Source organism: Perognathus longimembris, chromosome 3, assembly GCF_023159225.1.
Source record: "Perognathus longimembris pacificus isolate PPM17 chromosome 3, ASM2315922v1, whole genome shotgun sequence".
NCBI lineage: Eukaryota > Metazoa > Chordata > Mammalia > Rodentia > Heteromyidae > Perognathus > Perognathus longimembris.
In genome coordinates this window covers 1,508,289-1,521,683 of record NC_063163.1, presented here as the reverse complement: position 1 = coordinate 1,521,683, position 13,395 = coordinate 1,508,289, and the positions used below count along the sequence as shown (strand labels likewise).

General features: G+C 53.6%; 1 protein-coding gene across 2 annotated transcripts in view; it reads right to left on the bottom strand.

The window, feature by feature from the left end:
- Col4a1 (collagen type IV alpha 1 chain) overlaps window positions 1-13,395 on the bottom strand; it is a 107,357-nt gene that overhangs the window by 53,146 nt on the left and 40,816 nt on the right. For both annotated transcript variants that reach the window (XM_048341093.1, XM_048341092.1), the window contains exon 2: window positions 5,453-5,512. In XM_048341093.1, coding sequence (XP_048197050.1) covers window positions 5,453-5,512 — 60 coding nt within the window. The remainder of the gene's footprint in view (window positions 1-5,452; window positions 5,513-13,395) is intronic.

Below are 13,395 nucleotides of genomic sequence, written 5' to 3'. Positions count from 1 at the left end.
TTTATGGACCCTTGAGGAATGCAAACCTATCTAGTCAAATACAAGGAATAATGAGCAGTAAAAAGAGACTCGCTGGTCTACAAATGAAGTAGAAGATAAAAGTGATGCATTTATCCTTGGTGCTTTTTGAGCACTGGGGGGTTTGAATTCAGGCACTCATGTCTCCTAGGCGAGCTCTCAAACATCTCAAGTATCAGATAAGGTCAGCTAGCCCAGACCCCACGACCCTCCTAGCGATGCCAGCCTTGTAACTGAGATGACAGGCATATACCTCCATGCCCGCTTCACTGTCAGAGATGGGGTCTTACTAACTTTTACCTGGGCTAACCTTAAACATCAGTCCTCCCAAGTAGGCAGAATTACAGGCATGAGCCACTACATCCAGCCCTTTTTTATGTTTCACCATGAAATCATGGCCAAAAGTATGACGAACCAGGTAAAATGATGATAACCGATGAGGTCAATGTATTTATAAACTGAAGATCATTGGGTTCTCCAGAGGTACCCATAAAATACAGTCCTGGTCCTTCTCAGTGAGAAGCAGACCTCCCTTCATCTACAAAGCACTGTTAGAGGCTAAGGTGCTTGCATGATTCTCACGATATCATCCCCAAAAGGACTAGAATGTGGTGGGCGCTGCGGGATTTCCTGTCCCGAGACAGGCCTGGGCCCTGGCGCAGGAGACGGGAACGCGGTGGCTCATGGCTCGGGGCAACCTACCAAAGGGGCCACAGGTGCCCCTGGGCTGGCTCTCCCAGTAGGATCTGCTTACCCAACCATCACGAGGAAGGCGAACGTGTCCGGGTGAGTGCCGGGGTCCTGTCGCTTGTGTCTAAGCCGAGAGGCACCCGATCCTGAGCACATCCGTACCCCTCAGCCAGGGCGTGGCGAGCAACATCTGCAGACGTTTATGTGTCACAGGGGAAGGGGGGGCACCGCTAGCACCGGGTGGGAAAACGCTAGGGGAGTTGCAAAACTCAGCACAACACAGTACACAGGACAGCCCGCAACACCAACCCCACCCGCTCCGAAGCCCTGCCGCAGTCAGGACACCATAGACGAGCCACTAGTCGGCTTCTTCTAGAAGAAGGAGAGTTTCATAATAAGTATAAAATGCTCAGCACAGTGCCTGAGGCCATGTCTATTCAAGGCAGTCCATGGGAGCTCGGTGACGGGCAGACTGCCGGCCGTTCAGCTAACAAAGGGGAGACCACGTAGTGCCTACGACTACACTTAGTTCTTCCCAGAGGTCCAGGCCAGAGAAGGAATCTCTTCCAGACTGGGCCCCGTCCTCCAATCAGATGAGGCGCCTGTCTTCAAGGGTCCTCCAGACCGGCCCCCGTCCTCCAATCAGATGAGGCGCCTGTCTTCAAGGCTCCTCAGACTGGCCCCGTCCTCCAATCAGATGAGGCGCCTGTCTTCAAGGCTCCTCCAGACCGGCCCCCGTCCTCCAATCAGATGAGGCGCCTGTCTTCAAGGCTCCTCCAGACCGGCCCCCATCCTCCAATCAGATGAGGCGTCTGTCTTCAAGGCTCCTCCAGACCGCCCCCCCCATCCTCCAATCAGATGAGGCGCCTGTCTTCAAGGCTCCTCCAGACCGGCCCCCGTCCTCCAATCAGATGAGGCGCCTGTCTTCAAGGCTCCTCCAGACCGGCCCCCGTCCGCCAATCAGCTGAGGCGCCTGTCTTCAAGGCTCCGCCAGACCGCCCCCCCCATCCTCCAATCAGATGAGGCGCCTGTCTTCAAGGGTCCTCAGACCGGCCCCGTCCTCCAATCAGATGAGGCGCCTGTCTTCAAGGCTCCTCCAGACCGGCCCCGTCCTCCAATCAGATGAGGCGCCTGTCTTCAAGGCTCCTCAGACCGGCCCCGTCCTCCAATCAGATGAGGCGCCTGTCTTCAAGGGTCCTCCAGACCGGCCCCGTCCTCCAATCAGATGAGGCGCCTGTCTTCAAGGCTCCTCCAGACCAGCCCCGTCCTCCAATCAGATGAGGCGCCTGTCTTCAAGGCTCCGCCAGACCGGCCCCATCCTCCAATCAGATGAGGCGCCTGTCTTCAAGGCTCCGCCAGACCGGCCCCCGTCCTCCAATCAGATGAGGCGCCTGTCTTCAAGGCACAGCTCTGAGGGCTGTCTCAGAGCGTTCTAGCGAGGACGATGTCACTGCTGGGTTGAGTTCGTGTTGGGGGGCTATGATTTCGATGGTATGAGGGGCTTCTTCCCCACCTGGGGCCAAGGACTGGGCCCAGCAACAGGCGAAAGCACAAGATCACCTCGCAACTGCCACCATTGCTTGGAATCGCCCTTCTGCTCAGCGATCTTCTCTGAGGCCCGAAGGGTATGGCTGAAGAACGGCCCTTCCAAGAACGGCTCAGCCAGAAGCCGGGTCGGCAGCTTGCGCTCGTAATTCAGTGACTTAGGAGATGGTGGCCCGGAGGGTCAAGGCTTGGAGCCCGCCCAGGGAAGAAGACTCAGCCAACAAAAGCCAGGGGTGGCGGCACGCACCTGTCACCTCAGTCATGCTGGGAAATGAAATAAGAACGTGGCAGTCCAGCCTCGCCTGAGTACTGATGGAAGACCTTACTTGTTAAAGTAACCACGGTACGAAGGCCTGGGGCTTGGCTCAAGTGGTAGAGCACCTGCCTCACAAACACGAGGTCCTGAATTCAAATCCAGTATTGCCAAACATGGGGGGAAAAAAATCCCTGCACTAGAAACCACCAACTGTGACGTCAGGAGGCTGCGTGTCACTCTACAGGACAGAGCTGTCCCTGGCCAGGACCGCGACCGCACCCGCCTTCTCCACTCCTCCAGATTAGACCGCACAAGCTCCCTCTCTGGACACCGTGGGGTCAGGACACAGCGGTGGTTTCGTGTACATAAGGGTTTCCATGGCTCAATGATTGGGAGACTTCCTGTACAATCTCCGTCCCACCAAAATGTAAGCGGTTGGCTCCCAAGCACACAGAAGGACTCCTGGGAATGGGCGCTTGAGAAAATCAAGTTGTCAAGGGAAAGAAAGGCCTCGCTCCATGACTGAGCCAGCAAACACTCCCTCACACTGCAGAGAGTGTAGGCCGACAGCATCCCCGCACACATCTCCAGAGGACACAAAGCTGCAGTGTGCAACACCAGACTAATTACCTAAGAGAAAACATCGGAGGCCAGGAGGGGCCTTGCAGGAAGTGGGAGAATAAACAAGTCGGCAGGACCCTGAAGTCCAGGGAGAGGCCACAGAGCTCCACAGCTTGGTACTGCATTGATGATTTAATAATGAGATTACACAGCAGCGACCCATTGCATTAAAACCCATTCATAACATCTTGAGCCTCTAAGACATTCTGTCCATTAACTGCAGCTCCACAGAGAGCAGGACTCGGCCCAAAGAGATTTGCTCATGATGCTGGAGAGATTCCAGCACACCCAAGGCACTATTGGGTTGTGAACAAATAACATTGTCAAAGTATTCCTCAAAGGGATGCACAGAAAACAAAGATTTCTACATTTCCCAGGCTTCCATGCTGTCCCGGTGAGGTAACTTGAGCTCTCTCGGAGCGGTGTGTCTCCCCTGTTCAAATGAATTTAATTTCCAGACATTTGAGACCATCAAAAGAACCTCCATGAGAACCGCAGCAAGCTGGGGGGCCGGGGGGCAGCCGAACGCTCTGTGACCGCAGGCCCTGCCTTCCCCGGGCCTTGGCACTGGCCGAGCACCGCCGGGGGCCAGCGCGAGCCCGCCAGAGGCCCAGGGCACGAGGGGCCGGCCCTGCGCTCAGGAGGGAGCCGGGGCTCACAGCCTCCAAGCGACTTGCACTTTTTCAGTGCTGAGACTTGAACTCAAGGCTCTGCACTTGCTCTGCCTCTTTAGCCCTTGGTTCCCAGAGGGAGCAGCCATCACTGGGTGGGGGGGGGAAGCGAGCCCCAGGACCTCCCCCTGGTTATCGCTGATGGGCTCTAACGAGGATCCCACAGGTGTGTGCTCGATAGAAGAGTGTTTAAGGGACCCCTGCAGGCCACAGGAAGAGGGGGGACCAGGCGAGTGGGTGAATAGAGCCTTCCCCTCCAGGGGTGAGACTCGGACGCTGCTTGTCTCCCCAACACAGGATGAAGGACGGCACTGGGCCGCCAGAGGCCTTTGTTCCCAGTTGTTGCCCTGTCAAAGGTCTGTTCGCAGCGTCTTCAGGATTTCTGTGTCAGTCCAGTGAGCTCATGCGGGTACCTGGCTGGGTGTTGTTTTTTAAGTTTTGTAAGATGAGAAACACCTGCCCCTTCTTCTTATTAACTTTTGTAAATGCCCACTTGTGAGTGGCTAGAGCAAATCTGGCAAGGGAAGGGGCAGAGCATCAGATGAACTCTAGTGGATCGGAGAAATCACCAGACTGTTTTCATTTCCTTCCTTCACTCAGAAACCCCCCCCCCCCCAGGTCATGCCTGTGCCACTGACGGTCACACAGTGACATGCGTGTCAGCACACGGCTGAGAGGAGACAAAACAGCACCGCATACAGCAGAATTCGCTGAATCCCACAGGTAGGGGAGTGTGTGTGTGTGTGTGTGTGTGTGTGTGTAAAGAAGACCTGAAGGAGGAGTTTCCATGGTGACTAGCTCAGCATCCAGACACAGCTCAGCCTGGCAGGTAAAACCCAGACAGGCAAATGCAATGCCAAGGGGCAGCCTTTCTGCCTTTCTGCCTGCCTGCCTGCCTGCCTGCCTGCCTGCCAAGCTCTCCTTCCTTATCTACGTCTGTGACCCCTGAATGAGAAGACCGCTTACTCCAAGACAACATAGTACATTTGGGAAGTGATAATAAGTACTTACCTTTTTATACATAAATCTAGACAATTATGCAGCACGGGAATAAATTTCAGTCATCTGGAAGACGATTTCAATGAAATGGGAAAAAAAAAACCTAATACTAATTTGAATAGAAAGTCCTCATGTTGAATAGATACTTTTTTCTCCTTTTTTCAGGAAAAGAAATGCTAGATTTACTCTCTATTATTTCTGAGAAGATGACTGAATCACAGGCTTTTCCAGCCGGGACCCTGGCTCCCCTAGACTCAGATGCTTCCCACCCAGCGCTCCTCAGCTGTCTGACTGCACTGAGCCTTTCCTAAGGTCCGTGAAGATGTTATAAGTTCCAAACAGCCTTTCGTAGAAAAGAAGTTTCCCTACTCTTGAAGAGTTAAAAATGAAGAATCCATACTCTTTTTTTTTTTTAACCACTCATTGCTACTAATTATCCCAATCTCTGGAGACTCGCTATTAAATAATAGAATTTTTCAGAGTAACTCTAAGTCTGGTGTTGTTTCATTTGTATTGCTGGGGGGGAAATCATTCACACAGTAATGAGGCTTTGCGTAAATGGCTGATTGTTCATTCTGACATAGGAGGGCTTAATGATTTATGTCACGAAGGCAATGAAGGAAGAATTATTGGTGAAAGTCTGGCTGCTCACCTTTTGTCCCTTCACTCCTTGGCAATCACAACCGCCGCAGCCGGAGCCAGCACAACCGCTCTGCAAGAAAAGAAAACACACGTAAGGAGGAGGGCACGTCAACCCAGGCCAGCAGTTGCCTTCATGGGACTTCTGCACCCTCTGTGGACCTGGACCGGGCCTGCCTGTTTCCGTGGGAACAGCCCGCCATGCCAGGTGCCCACAGGCCACTCGGTGGGGGCAACGCACACTGCCCACGTGTGCCTCTCTTGCCAAATGGACAGTCCTCAAGGTCAACGTCTCAAAACCCTCCTTAGTCCAGGGGCAAAGGATGGCACCTACATGAATCGCCCTTGTAAGACCATGAACATGTCGTGCCTCTGGCTGAGGAGTTTCAGACCCAAGACCCCAGGAGACCCGGGTTCCCTAACGCGAACGCCGTACGGCATCTTCCCAGTTCCAAGGGACTTCTGCTCAGGCCACAGCAGACCCTCGCACAGAGACAACAGAAGGTGAATGAGCAAGATTTCGGGGCCAGAAAGAAAGTCTGAAGGTTCATTTAACGGGCATCCAGGGCCACAAAACGCCCTTGCAGCGAGTTCATTTCTGGCATAAAAGATAATGTTCAAGTGCAGGAAGAGGCGACCCCCGCGGTAAGAACCGGAGAGGGAGGAAGGCCACCGTCTCCCGTCGTCTTATGTAAAGAGCGTGTGCGTTCCTCCCGCGCTCTACCATCCCCGCCACGCTGGGGCGGAAACTCAAGCCGGCAAGCTAGGACAAGGCTGCCACCAGAACCCGACGCATCCGTTCTCACTAAACAGACGACAGTACACGTGTGCCTAGAAGACTGTAAATGCGAAGCCACAGCAGACAGAGCCGTCCGATGGCCAGGAAGCACACGGCGTGACACGAACAAGAGTAGTCAGGCTTTATTAGATACTGTTCTATGTCTAGAATTTATATCCATATTCTGCTTCCGGTGATAAGAAGAAGATTTTCTTGAAAAGAAAATGGTGCTATGAATAGCGCAAGGCCTATAGTTTAACCACGCACCCAGCCACGGCCTCGTCACCATGGTGAGCTTCTGCCTAAAACAATGACATCTGGAGATACTTAGTTGACGGAGTTAAATCTGTTACAAGTACCTTTGAGACAGTAAGCTGTTCTTAATTTTATACTTTGGAAATGGGGCAGCTGTCAGCAGGCCAAGCAGAGTCAGGAGCGGAGATCTGTTTCCTCCTCTGACTCACAGTTCGGGCAACATCAGCCTCTGCTCCCATGACTCCTGACATTTTAAGTCGTTCCATGTGCTCCGCGTTGCTCTACCGTCTGGGCTTTCGGTGTCCGCTCAGGGTCACTCCGCGATGAGGGCCAAAATCTTTCTGTGGCTGGGCGTCCAGGGCTAGCGACCCGGGAGTCTGAGATCTGAGGACTGAGGTTCAAAGCCAACCCAGGCAAGAAAGCCCGTAAGACCCCTGACCTGCAATGAACCACTAGGAAACCGGAAGTGGCGCTGTGCCTCAGCGTGGCAGGGTATAGCACCCAGGCTCTGATGGCCAGTCCCGTGACCAAATAAATAAATAAATAAAAATCTTTCCGTGCTACCGATTAACCACCCAACACGTATAAAGACGGCAGCAGCGGCTGACTGCCCTGCCCCTACCGCTGGCCACACGACAGGTTGAGCCGGGTCCTCTGCTGGGCAACACAGCACAGGCCCACACAGCCCGTTACTCCCCTATCACCACCACCCCCCCCCCGACACCCCGCGCCTTCCATGGCAGCTACGGTTCGTCCAAGACCGCACAGATCGTGACACCCACTCTAAGAAAGAAGCGCTGGGAGCCACTCAGGGGTGCGTGGCCCCTTGTCGTCATCTCTGTTTCAGACCTGCTAAGCCACGACCAGATGGCACCTTAGCATTGACGAGGAGGAGCAGTCCCCAGTGACGGTGGCTTCTCAATCCAGTGGGGCTGCTGCTCCTTCTACCTCAAGTGACCAGTGCAGACCCCAAGCCCACAGACAAGGAACTGAGCTAACGCAGACCCCGGGCACCTGGAAGCCACCTGAACAGCCCGGAAGACCTGGGGAGCTGGAGCTGCTTGGCAACTGTCCGGGCTAATCACTCATTAGTCACCAGGTTAGTGCCCAGACCAGAAAAGCCCAGAAGGTGAGGCAGGACCAAGTCACACCAGGGCTCAGCAGCAGCCTTGGTGGGAGATGGTGCGTCTCTTCCACTTGGGGGCAAATAGTCTCCTCCCCTGCCGCCGCACCTCCGGAGACTCCATTATCCTCCGAGTCTTCGTAGGAAATAGTGCCAAATACCCACGCTTCAGCAACAGCCACTCAACGACAGCCCGAAGCAACGGGGTGCTCGACTTAGAGGTCAATGGCAATTTCCACGAAACGTCAGCCTTGCAGAAACGGAAGGCGTGAGGCTACGGCGGCTGCGTGATGGCTCGGGGCTTTCCCTTCCTTAAATGTCGACGCGTCTCAGGAGCTACCCACTTGAGGGAAGTTACGGAAGTGAAGTTCCATAGACAGCTGCGAGAGGATAAACCCGGGACCCCGGAGCGGGGGCTCTGGGCCACGATGCTACACACTGGCCAGCCTTCCGCAGAAATACCGGCAAGCAGCTGGGTGTGGGGGCCCAAGTCTATAATCCTGGCGACTCGAGAGGCAGAGATCACAGGATCAAGGTTCGAGGCTAGCCCAGACATAAAAGTTCACAAGACTATTTCACTCAAAAACTTAATATGGGTGCATTGTCCGGTCATCCCTAGCAACACGGGAAAGCACAGGTAGGAGGACTGCAGTCTCGGCCAGTCTAACCATAAATTCAGACCTTATCTCAAAAATAACAAATGCAAAAAGTAGGGTCTGGAGGTAAAGTGAACAACTAGCAAGTTCAAAGCCCTGACACACTAGTACTGCCCCCCCCCCCAAAAAAAAACGAAGAAAAGAAATACTGGTATGTGGGGAGGGGGGTGAATAGGCAGCTTTGCCTTAGGCCAAATACAGGGCAGGTCACAGAACACATTCAGGGAAATATGAAGTAAGACATTCAATAAAAAACTAGGGCCTTCCTCCCCAGCCCGTACTGTGCAATTCAGAAATGCCAATCTCAGACCAAGTATCCGTATAGTAGGAAAGACATTCCTGGAGGAAGTCTTGATGTCCGTTATTCACATAGGAAATTTCTGTCACAAACTATGGGCCCAGGGGGCAACTCCAAGGAATCGGTAATCCTAAAAATATCTACCCATGGTTAGCTCTGTGGGAGGAGAGTGGTTTCATTTTGTTTGAGGAGGCTTGGTTTATTTGTTTTGTTTGGGGTTTGTTCGCCTTGTCTGTCTGTCTGTCTCTCTGTCTGTCTGTCTTGAGCAGGCAATGCAATGTAGCCCAGGCTGATAGGAACCTGTTGTACCATCCCTACGGGCCTCAGCTCTACAGACGTGGCACCTCCATATGCCTGGCAAACGTCGCTTTCAGGACAATGATTTTTTTGGCACATGCTCAAAGGGCAAGCTCTTAGGCAAGTGGTTTTGTGAAAAACAAAATGGATTTTTAGCATGACAAAATCCTAAGATCCGTGTCTCCTCTGCTAAACTCCATCATCAATTTGGCCGCATGACCGCTCTGGTCCCCCCACTCTTTCCATCTTATAATAGCTATTGCTGGATTTCACCCTGAAATATGGGGGTGTCTTTGCCTGCAATGCAAGGGCTCACTACTGAAAAGAAGATCCCTTTTAAATTAGACAAAGGCTATGTTGCTTTTGAAATATCTAAACAAAAAGCCGTGCCCCAGTCTTCCCTGCGTGTTGTTGAAAGCCTCTGGGCATGCAAGGGACAGCTACCACTACAGAATATGCAAGAGTCCCGGCTCTCCTTCACGCGTGGGCTTCTCAGCCAAATCCCAAGGCCTGCGCAGTTGGTGGGCTCTGGCCAGCCCGGTAGCTCCGGCTCTGAAGGAGCTGCTCCCCACATCTGCAAAAGGAGCTGCTCCCCACATCTGCAATCGGCAGTTAGGCCATCCATGCTTTAGAGTCTAGAACTCGAGCAACTGGAACATTCTGTGAGAAGCATGTTCCCTTTGCCCTGCCCTCGCCCCCACGGAGTCCCAGGTCAGTGAGATCAGCCACAGGGCCTGTGCTTTCTTCCCAGGGGAGGCTGGCTCCTCCCGATGGTCCCGGCTAGCGGAAGTCAGGCAGGAAGCCCAGCCCACTGGGGAGCCCAGGAATGTGGCCGCCAGCTCCCAGAGGCCAGGCCAGAAGTGGGCCACGGTCATCCGCACAGGACTTGACCACCCATGGACAAGACAAGGGGGGAACCCAGGCGGAGGAGAGACAGAACGCCCCAGAAGGCTCCCGGGAGGAAATGGCCACCGTCCCCTCCCTGCATCTGGGGGGAAACGGGGGAAACTGGGCTGAAAAGTTCGTCTTTGAAGTCTTGTGAGCCTCTTCTAGGAAACCAGGCAGCCTACTTTACCACCAAAGGACAAAAGGCTACCTTAAGATGGAGGCAGATGGAATTATCTGAATTTGAAGCAGAAAAAGGAAAGTGTGCCTCCCTTCGCTAACGTTCTCCGTCGGACACACACACACGTGCACGCACACGCACAAGAGCAGGGGCCAACTTTAAACAAACAGAGAACCCTCCCCCAATTTGAAAGGAATGCAAGGCACTCCAAAGTAATCCCTGAGCCAAATACCTTTAATATTCTCTGAGCATCTCTGTAAACCTTTCAGGACAGGTTAAAACCATTTATATTGGTAGACGTTTCTACCAGGCCCTCCTGATCATTTCCAGAGCAGCATGAAGGTATAAAGGACGTGAAGTTCTAAACCTACGTGATGACTGCGATGCACGGTGCTTGTTCTGCTGAGGGGAGGGGAGGGGAGGGACGGGGCCGGGCCTGTGTGCGAGGTGAACGCCATTCCCCTGGTCTCTCTCTACAGACATCAACACGGAAGTGCGTGGCCTGGGAGAGAGCACCAGAGGAGAAAGGCCGGCTCGGACGTGCGGCTGGGGCTTTTTAGTTCACCAGCTCCATGCTACTGTGTATACATTGTGTGTGTGTGTGTGTGTGTGTGTGCATTGAGTGTGTGTGAGAAAGAGAGAGAAAGGGCAGGGAGGGAGAGAGGGGGAAGGGCACACTTTTGTACAGATGGACCGACTATGACGTGTCTACTGCAGGAAGGACTGCCTGGAATGAGACACGCAGGATTAAGTCTTCAATTTTCTGATTGTTTCCCTCACTTCTGGTGGAAGATGGACCTTTCACACTACTGCTTTAACAATTTCTATGTCTTACATCTCACCAAATAGGGACGTGTGGCAATCTGCCCAGTCCAAACGGCTTATCTTTCAAATTCCTTTGCACATTCCCTATGCTATGCAAAATGTCAAAGTACTTTCATGGGAGATTGCTAGCTGAGGCTCTTCCGGTCGCAGGACTTGGGGGTGGGGGTGGGGGGGAATCTGAAATGATGATCTACTCAGCTAAAGAAATATATAAAGACCAGAAACTGTATTTGGGAACTGCTTGGGCAGAATCACATGTGTACAAACACCAACGGTGTGGGAAACAGGCCTTCCTACGCTGGTGGGGGGTTGTCACGTGGGAAATCCCGCTGGAAAAGTGAGACTTCAATAAAACTTATCTCCCCCTACCTCAAAAGCATTACATTTGAACATTGAAAGTAGCATAGAATTGAAAAATTAGTAACGTAACAGAGTATGAAATATAAGCCAAATATTTCAGTGCAAATAATAATTTCTTAGAAGCCCAAACTAGCTGAGCATTTTTGACCTCCCCTTCCTGTGTCCGGGGGAATGGCAAGGGCCGCCCGAGCCTGTGATCCCAGCTCTGAGAGGCAGAGACGGGAGGGCGCACAGTTCCAGACCAGGCAGGATGGAGGGGCAACGCCACTCACGCCTGCCCTGCCTAGCAGCATAGGGAAACAGGGGAGGGCCACGGCCCAGACCTGCCTGGACATCAAGCGAGATCCTTCCTCAAAAATACCCACCCAAAAAGGCACTGGAAGCCTGGCTCAAGAGCTAAAGCGCCTGTCTCACAATGCTGAGTTCTTGAATGATTCAGTCTCTACTCTCACCCCAGAAAGGGAATCGCTCCCTTAGTCTTTTGTGGTGTGGTGTGTGTGTGTGTGTGTGTGTGTGTGTGTGTGTATTGAGTCTTGAACTCCAGGCCCGGGTGTTGTCTCTGCTTTTACATTCAAGGATGGTACTCTACCACTTAAGTCACAGCCCCACTTCTGGCTTTTTGCTGGTTAATTGGAGATAAAGAGTCTCTCACACTTTTCTGCTGGGGCTGCCTTTGAACTACAAACCTCAGCTCTCACCTCCTGAGTAGCTAGGAATGGGCTACTGGAGCCCAGCTCTCCCCTAGTCTTTTTTTTTTTTTTTTTTTGGCCAGTCCTGGGCCTTGGACTCAGGGCCTGAGCACTGTCCCTGGCTTCTTCCCGCTCAAGGCTAGCACTCCGCCACTTGAGCCACAGCGCCGCTTCTGGCCGTTTTCTGTATATGTGGTGCTGGGGAATCGAACCTAGGGCCTTGTGTATCCGAGGCAGGCACTCTTGCCACTAGGCTATATCCCCAGCCCTCTCCCCTAGTCTTAAGAAGCTCACAGAGAGCGCTTTCATAGTTCTAATATTATTTTAATTACATAATCTTGCTTTAGTCGATTACTACTGAAGTAATTTCCAAAGAGATAGAAAAAAATCATTCCCCACTAATTCAACCAAAAGGCAAATTCAGTTAACAAAAGTGTTTGTGTGCCGTTCGGAAACGGGAATCATAGACAGTCAACAATCCGGAACAGTCTTTAGACGTACAAAATACTTCTGCTCTAATTGGAAAACAAATACAAGTGCGGATATATTCTTGGCCAAAAAAAAAAAAATAGCAAAAAAAATTGAAACACAAACAGAACCTCTAATGTGTAGCCTCTCTCTCTCTCTCCCCCTCCCTCCCTCCTCCCTCCTCCCTCCCTCCTCCCTCCCTCCTCCCTCTGTGTGCTCCACTCCTCTCTTCTCTCTCTTTTCTTCTCCTCTCCTTTCCTCCTACCTGCTCCCTTCTCTCCCATTCCTCCCTCTCTCTCCCTCTCCTTTCTCTCTCTCCCTCCCTCCCCGTCCTTCCCTCCTCTCTCCTCTCCCTTCCCCTCCCTCTCCCTCCCCTCCCTCTCCCTCCTCCTCTCCCCCCTCACGATGACTCAGACCTTCGCATGGGAGACGGGTGCTCTGTTTCTCATTAGACCCTGAGTTGCAGAGGCAGCGAGGGACTGAGGGGCGCCCGCAGAGCCCGTGTGGTGGAAGTCGGGGTGTTGGGTCCCCTCCCTACTAACACGTGACTGCGCTGGTCCCGTTTTCAGCGATTTTGTTGACTCATCTCCGTTGCTCTCCTTCCCTCGCTCCCACGCCCCGGGGGGGGGGGGGGCCTGAGATGCTGTGCCCGGGAAGGGCCTGGCCGCCCCGCGCCACGGGCCCCCACCCAGCTGTGGACAGATGTGGCTACCACGAGTCACCGCGTGCCCGCTGGGGGCCCACGCTGGGGCCGCGGAGGAGGAGGCTGGCGACCCGGGCTGACACTGCGCACGAACCTTGAGTCCCGGTCTGCGGACACGGACCACGGCCAGAGGAGGCTCCGGGCCCGTGGGGAGATCCGCGCCCTAATCTCGGAAGCAACGCTTTCCCGCTGTGCTCCCCACACATGGCCACCCTCTTGCCCTGGACCCCCGCTTTCCTCCGCGCCAACCCAGAGGGCAGAACTACCCCACCCACTCCCTCCAAGCCTAAGACCAACTTCAGGCGTCTTCCGAAGAAGAGCACCTGCGCCCCGGTCGGGAAGGATGCTAGAAACGGTGCACTCTTCCCTCCATCCGTGGGAAACTCCCTGGCTCCTCGCGCTCTCTCCCCGCCTCGCTCCCCCTCACGTATGCATTCT